Source organism: Cibotium barometz, chromosome 27 (genome assembly GCF_041138505.1).
Source record: "Cibotium barometz isolate CiBa-2024 chromosome 27, ASM4113850v1, whole genome shotgun sequence".
Classification (NCBI taxonomy): Eukaryota; Viridiplantae; Streptophyta; class Polypodiopsida; order Cyatheales; family Cibotiaceae; genus Cibotium; species Cibotium barometz.
In genome coordinates this window covers 29999333-30012973 of record NC_141072.1, presented here as the reverse complement: position 1 = coordinate 30012973, position 13641 = coordinate 29999333, and the positions used below count along the sequence as shown (strand labels likewise).

Here is a 13641-nt window from a genome sequence, read left to right as displayed (position 1 = left end):
AAAAGGTTAGAGGAATCTACTGGGAGAGAATAATGGGTAGCATGAGGGAATTTAGGAGTGTGGAGATATTCTGGGAGATATTCAGGGAAAAGAGAAGAGGTGGAGAGAATCAGGCAAAAGGTGGAGATATTCAGGGAGTAAATCATGGAGAAATCAATGGGATTTGATGCTTGATGTAAACTCTATAAATTGAGGCATAGCCCTAATGAGAATTTGCTGGTTTTTGAGTATCCATGCCTACATTAATCTATGTGCTAATTATTCACTAATTACGTCTTAATCACTTGCTAATCACCTTGTTAATTATATTGATTCTAGTGTTTGATCCACCATAGCTCATCATTTTGCTCAAATTTCAACAGGTAAGGGGAAAGATGGTAGACTACTGTGTGGACATGGTGTTTGTTGATTTTCCTTCAAATACCATGGTGGAGGGCTGCTCTCAAACAAAGGTGCACAAGTGGAATCGGGTTGATGTGGGCTTGCATGCAGCAACATTCAATTTAGCAAACTTTTGCATGTCTGATATTGGATTCTTTGTGTGCTCGTACACAATGAAAGAGGCACATAAGGTTGAGTCTTATGCTGGATAGAAGGGATTTGTGCTCTTCCATCGGTAGCTGGTCCAATGCTGCACACCTGCCATTGGACGGAAGAAAGGACAAATGGCAACAAAGGTAATTAATGTATGTGATGTCTCTCCTTTTCTCACTGTGAACAAAGAGTAGACCTCACAAGTTTGGTATGTTGATTGGGTCAGGTGACATGTCTCTTCTCAACTACATTTGTACATTCTTTTGCTCCTAAGAGAGACCTTGAGCTTCATTCTGATCAAGTGAGACAAATAAACGCAGGGATGAGTTTGACGTTGAGCTTGATCTCATTCGTGATTGACAAGTGAATATATTGGTAATCTCATAAAGAATATGAACATTAAGCCTTCATCACTAGTAACATGTGTGTTGATTGTTGTGTGTGTAGTGTGCCATCTGAGGATTGGGTTAAAAAAGATTATCCATGGAGGGGGGGCTGTTAAAGAGGTCAAAAGATTTGCAAGTACATTGTGTCCCTCTTCACCCGTGCTAGTGAGACCATCATTGATAAGTTTGCTGGGACCGGCACACTAGGACTAGCTGCTGCATACATGGTTCGACATGTGATCTTGATAGAAAATGATGAAGTAATCTATGAGCGCCTTCCACATCCATATGCGGCAGATGTATATAATGTCCTTGATGTATCCTGGTTTTTAGCATTGTGTATGGAAAGAAAATTCACTTGTATGGATGTTGTCCTTTTAGATTTGATACCCTAATGTGTTGTAGTGCACCGGGTTCCTTTTTTCCTCCTATGATCCATTGTGTCCGCATTATATTTATGTCCATTGTATTTACATTTGTTCCCCGCATATAGAGCCTTTTGTGTTAGTACTTCACAGCTTGGTTACTCTTTTTTTTTTTTTTTTGCCTACCTTCTTTAGGAGTTCAATTGCTTGGAAAGAAGATTGTACTTCCCATTTGCTTGGTCTATTTTGGACAGCCTTTAGGATGCCTTGGTGATTGATTTGGCTTTGGACTTTTTGAGAAAAAGAGAAATGAGAATTCATTTTTTGTTAACCTGTAAAGAAGATTGTTTCTCTAAAGCTTCATTTTCAAGTTCACATTTAAGTAGATCATAATTCTCTTCTCATGTATTCCTTTGTGTCATGATTGCATTCTTTTGTTACGAGCACAAGTGGATTCGCTCCCTCTCTCTCTCTCTCTCTCTCTCTCTCTCTCTCTCTCTCGATCTTTTACTCACAATGTACCACAAAAAAACTAGCACGTGCTTCCTATTTGTAGCTCTCATGGAAAAGATAGATTATTGGGATGTATCAAAGATAAAGTTTTTTAGTCTATAAAAGCATGTACTTGATGTAACAATATCAATAGCATCATTGAGTCGTGCATTCATTGAACATCCAACATACATGAAAACCCAATAATTTTAACATTAGGTAGAAGAGGGAAGTGAGACTCGCTAAGCTATAGGTGAACTAGAAGAGAGATTTGGATTGCTTATGACACGAATTGATAAAGAATTGGAGTTTTAAGGATAGACATGCTTACGATGAATTGATTAAGAATTGGAGTTGTAAGGGAGGTGCAGAAAGGGTAGGTCTAATAGAGCCCAAGGGTACTTACTACTTGCTATTATTGAGTTGTTTAGACAAGATTTCATGATGGGCGAGGAGTAATAAGAAGTCTCACCCATTTTTGCCCACAAAAACATGCATGTGAAAACTCTATGGGTGACTTCTTCAAACAATTGCAAAAAATGTTTAGACAAGATTTCACGATGGGAGAGGATGCATGTGAAAACTCTAAAGCAGGGTGCGTCAAACAATTGCAAAAATTTTCATCTCTATGCAACCTCATGGGGGAAGGTTTTTTGTTTTTCAAGTCATGGCTTAAGAGTGCCACCCTTAGATTTGAACAAAGAAACACTTGCCCACAGGCACGCAGGCGAGTTGGTGACCCGGGTTCGATGCCATCAAGTTGTGCGACGCGGGTGCTGTGTTGTGAGCCAATAGATGTACTCCACCTTCCCGCAAACATTTGAACAAAGAAACTCTTTTGCCATTACCTTGGCTTACGGCTTTACCCTTAGGTTTTTTATCTCATTTCTTAGGAGAAGAACTTTTCTCCTCTAGGGGGTCTTTTGACTCTCTCTGTTGTTTTTCTGATATGGCCATGGCGAGGGCTGCCCTAGGGTTAAAGCGGAGGTCACAGCCATGGCTGCACAGCATGTTGCGCTCTGCTTCAGCTGGCCACTCCAGCCAGGCGCTTCTCGCTGTTGACGATCTCTTCACCCGCCACAACTCTGACGTACCGTCCACCGACGACCACACGGCCGTACTTTCCACCCCCCTTACCAAGGTCACCGTCCTCCCGAACGGCCTTCGTGTCGCCACCGAATCGCACCTCGCCCTCCAGACCGCCTCCCTCGGGGTCTGGATCGACGCCGGCAGCCGTTTCGAGACCGCCACCACCAACGGCACTGCACACTTCCTCGAGCACATGATCTTTAAGGGCACCAAGAAGCGCACCATGCGGCAGTTGGAAGAGGAGATCGAGAACATCGGTGGCCATCTGAATGCCTACACATCCCGCGAGCAGACGACATATTATGCCAAGGTCATGAAGGCTGATGTCCCCTTTGCCATGGATTTGCTTGCCGACATCCTTCAGAACTCTGCCTTCTCGAAAGACCGCATTGAGCGAGAGCGCAATGTCATTCTCCGGGAAATGCAAGAGGTATGGAAAAACTGCATTAATTTACATTCCTTTTATATGTACGGTTGAAAATTCTGTCTGCATTAGTGTGGGGCTTTGGATGCCCTTTCATGTATGTTGTGGTTGGAGTGGTGGAAGACATTACCAATTTTTAATAAAGTGTCTACTTTTATGGCAAAAGCTCTGTGGTTAGAGCATACTAGACTACTTTTTGGAAGGAAAAATATAGTGATTCTAGTGATATCATGGCTGGATGACTGAAGTGTGCAGGTGGAAGGCCAAGTTGAGGAGGTGATTTTTGATCACTTGCATGCGACCGCATTCCAACACACTTCTTTGGGTCGGACAATCCTGGGACCTCCTGAAAATATCAAGTCCATATCAAAAGAAAACTTGGCTGATTACATATCTACCCATTACACAGCCCCTCGTATGGTAAGGTGCTTTTTATTTGGATTTTTATCTGTACAGGCATCCTGTTTTGGAGATGAGAATGTGTATGTGTGTGTGTGGTTCCAAATTCTATCATAAATGGGGCACTAATGACTGGCACAGGTTATTGCGGGTGCCGGTGCAATAGAGCACAAACAGGTGGTGGAACTTGCTGGAAAATTGTTCACTAATCTGTCCACAAATGCTACAACAGCAGCTCAGTTGATAGAAAAAGACCCTGCAGTTTTTACTGGCTCAGAGGTTTGCATACATGTTTGTTGACCTAGCAGAATTTCCAAATACGTTTGGCACTTTCTATTTCTGTGGATTAGGAATCGCTCTGATGAAACCATGCCCCTCAGGTTCGTATCAGGGACGATGACCTGCCTTTGACACACATCGCTCTAGCTGTCATGGGGGCGCCTTGGACAGACCCAGACTCTATTGCTCTTATGGTCATGCAGACTATGCTCGGCGGTTGGAATAGGGCTGCAGGGGCTGGAAAGCATATGGGGTAAGCACATAGATGGTACTAGTAGTCTCTTGCAGTAGGTTCCATCCAAATTACTATATGGTGGCAAAGGAAAGTGGAAGTTTTTTTTTTTTGAATTTTGTAAGTGGATGTTGCGGAAATCTTGTAGGTCAGAACTTGCACAAAAGATTGCAGCAAATGAGTTGGCAGAGAGTTTCATGGCTTTCAACACAAACTACAATGATGCAGGACTCTTTGGTGTCTATGCTGTTGCCAAGGTGAATATTCGTAACTGTCTTTACCTCATATTATCTTGGTGTTGAATGCTGATCATCCCCTGTTCATCATTTTAAATGGTGGCTTCTTATTTATTGTGGTTTGGCTGTAACATGCCAGCCTGACAAGTTGGATGATCTTTCTTGGGCCATCATGCATGAGTTTGGGAGACTCATTTACAGAGTAGCTGAAGATGATGTGATTCGAGCAAGAAATCAGGTAAAATAACTAAGCATTATTGTTCTTATGCTCACATTGATAGGTACATGCATGCGTAGTATGGTGTAAAGATAAGAATCCTGTTATTTTTTAGCCCTCATCTGGGAGCAAAGAAACATTGTTCCAATCACGGGTGGAAGATTCTATCCACAACTTAGTTTTTCATCCAACAACATCTAGAGGTGGAGGTTGGAGTTTTTGTATATTATTTCTTTTGATGAGATGAGTAATTCATATATGGCTAGCTTTGAATGGCATGTTAGAGCATTGAGGCTATTGGGTATTTGTTTTCCTACACTTCTGGCCCTTCACTTGTTATTCTTGTTAAATATTTGAATAGTGATTAATGCGGGAATAAACAAGTGCTAGGTTGTTGTGTAAGCTAGCACTGTATTTTGAAGCATAAAGCGGTTCCAATGTGTATGACAACCGCTAGTGTAGCCGGGCCTTCCCTCCCTCACATTCATTGCTTTGTGCCTCTTGCATGCCTTAGTGCCTTTGCATATTGGCTTGCTGTAGTCCCTCACATACGAGGTCATCTTCCCCTCTTGCTGGGGAAAAAAAACGCAATAAAGAGGAGGGAGCAACTAATGATGCAAGTCACCGGCGCTTTGATACCATGAAGGAAGACACAACGGAAGATGGGAAAGTGGAAACACAAGAGATCCCCTCCCCAATCTAAGTTACTCCAACCTAGGGAGTCTGACTCCATCCATCGTTCCCCCTCTAGTATCATAGAGTCCAAGATCCTTCGTACCCTATAGATACCGCAAGATTCGTAATCCTACGTCCCAATGAGTCTTCAAAGGCGTCTGCATGAATGAGCTCAACAGCCCCACGGGGAAGCTCAAGTCTAATCTGCTAGCAACTAAATCAACGAATAAAACTGCTTCCAAAACAAAGAGGCATCAACCTGCTCACAAGGATCATCTGGTATGCCAAGTACTGGGAACCTTCTGAAGACCGTTCTAGGCCTTCCGGAACCTATAAACCACCCCCTTTGAACCCGGAACCTCAAAGCCTTGAGGCTGCTCAACATACACCTTGTCCTGGAAGTCACCATCTACCACTTGCATGGCTTTTCTGCAAGTCCCCTGGGAAAGAGCTTCCTCAACTACAGGAGGTTGTTTGTCCCGAATGATACGAGACAATAGAGCATAGTTTACCTGTAAAGGCTTCTTTGACTGATGAATGCAAGAACTGGAATGCCCCTATCTATTGCTGCCAAAATCGGGCAAGCCATCCACCATCTGGTCCTGGAAAGCTTGCTGTAGCGGATCCACATTCAAGTGGTCACGACAAAACTGCCACACATCACCTAACTGAGAATCTATAAGAGAGTGTTGAGAGTTTGTAGATCCCATTCTCCACTCCGCCTTCCTATACAATCTGGCTTGTTACTTTGTCCCGTAGAGCAACAAAATGCTCGTCAAACTCCACTCGTACGCCAGTCTTACAAACCTCATGCACTGACAACAGATGAAAACCAAGAGATGCGACAAAAAGAACTTGGGAGGAATGCTTCCCCCTGCCATCGGGAACGATCTCTAACTTGCCCTCACTGTGAATAGGGATAGTGGACTCGTCACCTGACACCAATCAAGATGTGACCTGTGTGCCTTAGAAGATCATGTAATAACTCTCGGGAAGGACTCATGTGCCTAGAAGCACCATTGTCGAGAATCTAGTCTCGAGTGTCCCTAGCGGTGAGTCCAACCGCCTCCCTACTCGAAGAAGATGAAACGCCGGTGTCCATAATCTCCAAGTGCACAAAAGTTGGAGTCTTTACTGTTATTGTTGATTCTTGGTGCTCCGGTTAGGACATTTCCTCCAACAGTGGTCTTTCTTGCTACAATTGTTATAGGTCCTCTTTGCCTTCAAGGCATCACGATCCAAGTCGGGCTTCTGCTCGGAAGACTTCTCCTATGAAGACTTCCCTTTGCCTTTACTGCGGTCTTGCAACCGTTGGCCGGTCAAGGCCTTAGAACCTCTGCCTTGTGGAGGGTTCGTAAAACGCTCTTTCTGGTCCAAGACCATAGGCACAAGCTCCTCCCATGTGATGCTGTTGCGCCTGCCATTGGTGATCAAAGAGGAGTAGAAAGCTGAGTACTGAGCGGTCAGATGAGACAACAAAGGGATGGCCATGTCCTCTGAAGATATCTCCTTCCCAGCCTGAAGAACCTCCTATTGAAGAGCCTGCACCTTGTTGATGTGCTCCCGCATCATCGAAGACTCTGCAAGATCCATTACCTGCATCTGCACTTCCAAGGAGATCCGCTTCATGGGTGATACCCTGTTATATAGAGATGCTGCCAAATCCCTCTGGCCAGCGTCATATGTTTGATATGATTAATCACCTATGGTGTGTAGTTAAGGAAGATGAAACAATGCACACGGGCATTGACATGATCCCACAACTGTGCTTGAGCCTCTCGTTCTTTCCTAGTAGAGGGTAAAAGCTCCCCGTCCTCCAACTCCGGCCGTGGAACACCAACCACAATGAAATAAGCCAAATCATAAGACTCCAAGACAGACTCCATCATTACCTTCCGTATGCCGTAGTTGTTCTTGTCCAATTGTCAATCCACCGGGAATGTGAGGAGAGTAGGGATCTTCACTTGCTTTCAGCCATTTCAAGCAAGTCTGCCATCTCAAGGGTTCACAAGGTCTTGTGAAGGGAGGGTGGGTGGGGAAAAAAATGAACAGGCTGCAAATAGTAAGCAAGGTGGCTGTCCGACGATGATGGCCGCCTTCTACCCGATCTCCCATGTCCCGAACAGCCCAAGCAATCTCCAATCAGCACCACAAATCAGCAAACCCTCAAGCTCCCACTGTCTCCAAACTTCAAGCTACCTGGCGCTTTGATACCATGGCAGAATGCACAACGGAAATGAGAGACAACTGCTGTAGAGAGCAAAACGCAGAAGAGAGAGAGAGAGAGAGAGAGAGAGAGAGAGAGAGAGAGAAGTTGTATGAACTCTGCTATATACAATAGATCCGATGATATGATACAATGTGGTGTGGGGGCAAAACACTCCATATATATGGCCCTAAGCTGCTGGTTGGCCAGCCCAAAACAGGCCGACAGCAGCCAGTATGCCCACGACAGCCAGCCCATACTTAGTTGGCAAGCATAGTGTAAGTCGGTCAGCACTGAGCACTGGGGCAAACCCAATTGGCCAGCAAAAAACAGGGCATACCAGGTCTGCCAGCAATACAACAGCCGACAGCACTCCCCCACAACCAGAAAAACAAGGAAAATGGACAAATGAGGAAAAAATGGAGAACTACCTACACGGGCAGGCACACCCACAACAGAGGCCCCTAGTGTGTAATGTATAGACAGGAGATGAGTGCTAACAGTTTTTTCTCTTGTTTGCTGATGTTGGTTGGTTGATCTGGGGCTTGGTGGTACACATTACTGTCCTCCATTGTGCGTTAATGGAAAACGCTGATTTGGAGATGTACTTGGCTGATCCAAAATGTTAGATTGCATGTCCTTGGTCTTGGCTTTGCAATTTCTGTCTTTGAATGATTATGAATGACCCATGACTTGCCTTTATATAGTAAAGTGATAGCAAGTTGTAATTAGGTCGGTTTGCACTTTTCAAGCCATAAAAAGTCATCAAAAATGTCATAAAATGTGTTCATATTGTGTCCATAATATGTCCCAACCATTGGTGCATGTCCTCCACCAAATTGGCTCCAAACTGCCCATATACGACCTCTAACTTTGCTCTTAAGGCGGCTGTAAGGAATAATCATGTCTACGTGGCACCAGATTAAGGTCTGCACGTGACACCCTTTCTCTTTTATTTGTTCATTCAGGTGCTGGGAAGCAGATTTGAGAGGCAGGACAACAGTCGGAGGTGAGGCTGATTAGACCTTTGTTGTAGTTGCTAGGTGAACAAAGGGGCGGGTGTTTGACAGTGTTTGAAAAACCTTGTTGATAGCAGTTGTAGGGTGTAGATAGGCGCGTGGCAAGGTCAGGCTCACATAAGGGATGTTAAAGTGATGTTGAAGTGCGGGAGCTGCTCCATAGTACGATTGCACTACAGTACATGCATGTACATATTTGCTCAGTATGGATGTGCGGATTGTTGGCGACCAAACAGACAGGTATAAAAAATTCGGGTGTAGCCACTGGAGGTAGTATCAACCTCTATAGAGCTCTGATACCAAATGTTGAATGTTCTAAGCTACGGAGGCTTGAAGAGCTTCATGGCTATGGTTGTGTGAGTAGCAATATATATATATATATATATATATATATAGAGAGAGAGAGAGAGAGAGAGAGAGAGAGAGAGAGAGAGAGAGAGAGAGAGAGAGAGAGAACTCAACAATGATGTGACTATTGATTGACTTCTTCAATGAAGTGCATTAGGTTACATAGGTTGCCCTAATGACATCACAGCTTATGTCAAGCATACAAATATCTAGATATTATTGATAGCTCTCTAAGAGTGGGTTCACACACAAACAAGACACTCTCACACTTCTACTCTCTAGGAGGAGGTTCACACACACAAGCAATACCTTGATCCCAAAAGCAAGATGAGGTTATAATTAATAGCCTAAGGGGTAATAATGGCTAAATGCTTATAAATAAAGCAAGGGCCAATAATAGCCAAGTTATTGCTATATAAGTGACCTCAGGGGCACTTGGGCACTTTGAACGAGGGGCTTGCTTCTATGAGTTATGGAAGTATCCACGCGATAGACAGGAGAGTTATCAGGGTGTGCAAGACCTTATGGCTATGGAGCTTCAAGGTGGGTGGTTTGGCCTAGTGGTATGGGACGCAACGTTGGGGCCATTGGTACCAAGCAGGCTCGCGACAATTAGACCTCAGGTTTAGAGGTGGTTCGAGGCAGTGAACCTGTGGTTGGGTGGTGAGTCACTAGCCACAATCTTCAATGCGTGCGATGTCGGGTCTATGAAACTTGGTTAGGGTTTCGGTTCTAGGTTATATGATTCTTGGGTGTGGTCTATAGAGACCTTATGCTTTGTCTGCTGAATCTTTTGGTCATGGTTCCCTGTCGTAATGAGGTCATCCACATATAGGACAATGATCATGTTGAGGGTGTTACGTATCTAACACTAATCCGTTAGGGCTAGGGGTACGGGTGGCTAAGGTGGATTATTAGTAAATCTATGGTTACTGGCTATTTATGACTGGATGGTTAATTATAGCAGCTGTAGTCACTATATAAGTGACTTATGGGTTTATTATTATTGTCTCTTGACTAGTGGTCCTGATGGACCAAGATTACCGTCGGGAACATGGTTGGATTCGACGGATCATGGAAAGTCATGCTGAAGGCCTTAGCAGGCAAGCGTTGGTGGTATACGAGTGCTAACTGGCATGGTTCTTGGGATTGGAGCCTTAGCCTCCGGCGGCTTAGGGGAGATTCCAGATGGAATCTGTGGTTGAGAGGTGAGCTAGTCTGCACTCCTTCTATTTGGTACTAACTTGGTTGTTTGTGTTCAGGGAGATCTTGGTGGACCTTTACGTGTCTAACGCTAATCCTTGGGATTAGTGGCCTAATTCGGCAAGGTTAGGGGAGCCTTGGGATTAGGGAAAGCAGGCTGATACGGGTGGCTAAGGTGGATTATTAGTAAATCTATGGCTACTTATGATGAGAATGCAAAGATACTTGATAGTTATATGGTTCTCGGTATTTGTTGATCATCCTCTGTGTGTTGGGCAAACTGGAGAAGACAGTTGTCTCGGTGATTTCAGGTTTTTGAACTTCCTGAGGATTTGGGGGATTGAAAGCCTGAATAGGTTCTGGTTTTGTCTTGTTTCCTTGGTAATAGTCTGGAGGAATAGCAGTTGTGGTTTCATTAGACAAGTATGAACCTGATTTCGGAGGCAGATGTTTGAGCTTTATGGAGGGTGACGTGGTGGTTGTATGCAGAGACCATTGCTGATGACCTTCCAACATTCCATGGATAGTAAACAAACAAGATTGAAACAGATGACCTTTGGCAGTTTTACATCCACAGGACATGGGTTTCAACCTGACACAAAGCACGCACTTGAAAGTTATTTAACAGCGAGGGATGTATTGCTCTAGGAACCAGAGAAATGTGTGCTAAGTATTTTCTCTAGAAGACTTCATTTTGTTTGATATTCTAGAACAGCGATCTGAACCCTTTTCTTTGCAATGATAATGTTGCTTAGCCGCTTGAGCAGCAAGCAAGCAATGAAGCAAATTTTAGGCAGACCTAAGCTCTGAAATGGTCATTTGCCCTTCCTGTTAGTGAAAATTAACAGCTAAAAATTGGTTTGTAAAGAGTTCATCAGACGTACCAAGACACTAATAGTAGACTTTCAGGCAGATCCAAGCTCTGATATGGTCATTCTCCCTGTTTGCCAAAGTTAACAGTTAAAAAGAAAGTCGGTTTGTGAGAGTACATTAGACCTAACAAGACACTAATAGTAGATCTCTTAGACCACACCACATCTAAAGCCCATGGTGGTTCGCATCATGAGGGCGCAAATAGTAGACCTCACATCTAAAGCCTTGGTGTTACAAATCATGTGGTAACAATAATCTCTCACCATTCGAGAGGGGATGGAGTGTTCAAGGAACCAGAGAAGTGTGCTCTTACAATACTATATTTGACCAAGTATTTTCTCTAGAAGAGTTCATTTAGTTTGATATGCTCGAACGGCAATCTGAGTTCTTTCCTTGCGATGATAATGTTGCTTAGCTGCATGAGCAGTGGGCAAGCAATGGATAAGATGTAAGCTCTGATATGGTCATTTGTGCTTCCCGTTCAAGAAAATTGACTGTTAAAATGAAAGTTGGTTTGTGAGAATATAGAGACCACCTCAAACACACCCCATCTAAAGCCCATGGTGAATTCTATGTGATGATAATGTTGCGTAGCTGCTGGAGCAGCGTGCAAGCAATGGATTAGGTTTCAGGCAGATGTAATCTCTGATTTGGTCATTTGCACTTCCCGTTTGAGAAAATTAACAGTTAAAAGAAAGTTGTTTTGTGAGAGTACATCAGACCAACCAAAATGCTAATAGTAGACCGTTCAAGAAAGTTGACTGTTAAAATGAAAGTTGGTTTGTGAGAGTATGGTAGACCTCCTCAAACACACCCCATCTAAAGCCCATGGTGAATTCTTTCTTTGTGATGATAATGTTGCATAGCTGCTGGAGCAGCGTGCAAGCAATGGATTAGGTTTGAGGCAGATGTAATCTCTGATTTGGTCATTTGCACTTCCCGTTTGAGAAAATATACAGTTAAAAGAAAGTTGTTTTGTGAGAGTACATTAGACCAACCAAAATGCTAATAGTAGACCTCTTAAAACACACCCCATCTAAAGCCCATGGTGGTTCGTCGGGGAGAAAAAAATGTTTTACTTCATATGCTCATCATGACTGCTGTAATAGTTTCCTAAGTTGGTCCGATGTTGGTGGACCAATAAAGAATTTCAATGGTTTCGACTATATTGGTGATGGCCATAATTAATACTGACCATACAAAATAGGAGGGGGCACCAAGTAACACATCTGTGTTTTGTTTGTGTAGCTGAAAGCCTGTTTGCTACTCCACTTGGATGGCACAAGTGCGATTGCAGAAGACATTGGGCGTCAGGTGTAATGGACTTCCTATCAAGTTTTTTATGTGCATATAGTCAGAGGCTTCTGATTTTATAAGCTGTACTTTTTTAGGTTTGACGACATATGAGCAAACGTCCCTGTATTGTACTCTGCTTATGCTTGGATGAAATATTTTTTCCTGCAAGCAGTTGTTGACATACGGTCGGAGATTGCCTTTAGCGGAATTATTTGCAAGAATAGACGCGGTCAATGCTGCAACAGTCAAGAGAGTTGCCAACCGCTTCATTCATGATAAGGTGATGCTTTTCTTTTGCAATAATTGATAACTCACCATTTGAGTGGGTGTTTTTTTCTGAGCTATTTTCTATTTTTGATGTACAGGAACTGGCTATCGCCTCCATGGGCCCAACTCAAAATCTTCCAGATTATAACTGGTTCCGCCGCCGCACCTACTGGCTGCGGTATTAGATGTTTGGCAGCCATCTCAGTGAATTCCAAAAAGGAAGTGGATCTTTCAGATATACAAGGTTTTGCATCTCATAGAAGGGTGCATCTTTTTGAGAAGACAGTCTTTTGCCAGGTTGAGCTCTGATTCAAAGCGTCAGGGGTTGGTTCTAAATATGGGAATGTGCATCACCTTTGAACTGGTGATATATCCATCAATAATGGGGAAGAGCCCTGGCAGAAGACTTGTTAAACACTGTCATGAAATTTTCGTGTCAGAAGCTTGTTTCCTCTTAGGAAGTAGAAGCTGCAGGAAAGAGCTTGCTAATAAAGCTAAATTTTGTGTCCCCTTTCTTTTTGGGCAAAGTTGTAATGAGTTGAGACAAGTCGTGAATTTTAACAATTTTTTGTGAAGGATGTGCTTGTTGAAAGCGATGTTTGGGGCTGCTATTTTCAAGCAACATCTATCAATCAAGGATGAGTAAGCACTTTTATTAAGGTGTTTTTAGTGTGTTGTGTTGAGAGAGAGAGTTGGTGCTATTTAATTCAACATCCATAAGGTCTTTTTTCAAGGTGTTTTAAAGTGTAGTATTTACAGATGAGAGAGAGGGGGAAAGAATATATATATATATATATATATATTATACGTCTTGGCTCTACCAGAAAGGATTTCATAACTCTTATGAGCTGAAGATATGAGGAGCTGCAACAGACTTGGTACTATCCACAAAGGCTATTTGGTTCTTCACCGCCATTTGGATAACAGAAGAGGAGCTGCTCTTGTCATAGATCCTAGATAGAAAGATTCTCTTCTCTCTAACACCTTGTATGCTCTTGACATATGGGTTCTAGTATGTGTTGATAGCCCTCCTTGGAACCATCAACCCCATCTTTGTCTATGCTATTGGTGCTGCCCATAGTATTAGACCCCAATTATGGC

General features: G+C 43.3%; 1 protein-coding gene across 1 annotated transcript; it reads left to right on the top strand.

Moving 5' to 3' along the window:
• The first annotated feature begins 2652 nt into the window (after nt 1–2652).
• On the top strand, nt 2653–13195 carry LOC147623270 (putative mitochondrial-processing peptidase subunit beta, mitochondrial). Its single transcript, XM_086821379.1, has 9 exons — nt 2653–3296; nt 3546–3710; nt 3831–3968; nt 4070–4221; nt 4349–4457; nt 4576–4674; nt 12226–12291; nt 12446–12553; nt 12639–13195. Exons 1-9 carry the CDS (start codon nt 2727–2729, stop codon nt 12723–12725), a joined length of 1494 nt encoding a protein of 497 aa, XP_086677505.1. The 5' UTR covers nt 2653–2726; the 3' UTR covers nt 12726–13195.
• The last annotated feature ends 446 nt before the right edge of the window (nt 13196–13641 follow it).

Excerpts from the sequence above, each read along its gene's own strand:
- LOC147623270 (XM_086821379.1), top strand. The coding sequence starts at position 2,727 with ATGGCCATGGCGAGGGCTGCCCTAGGGTTAAAGCGGAGGTCACAGCCA. Across the intron at positions 4,222-4,348 it reads GGGGCTGGAAAGCATATGGG|GTCAGAACTTGCACAAAAGA; the intron begins GTAAGCACATAG and ends GAAATCTTGTAG. Across the intron at positions 12,292-12,445 it reads CAGAAGACATTGGGCGTCAG|TTGTTGACATACGGTCGGAG; the intron begins GTGTAATGGACT and ends TCCTGCAAGCAG.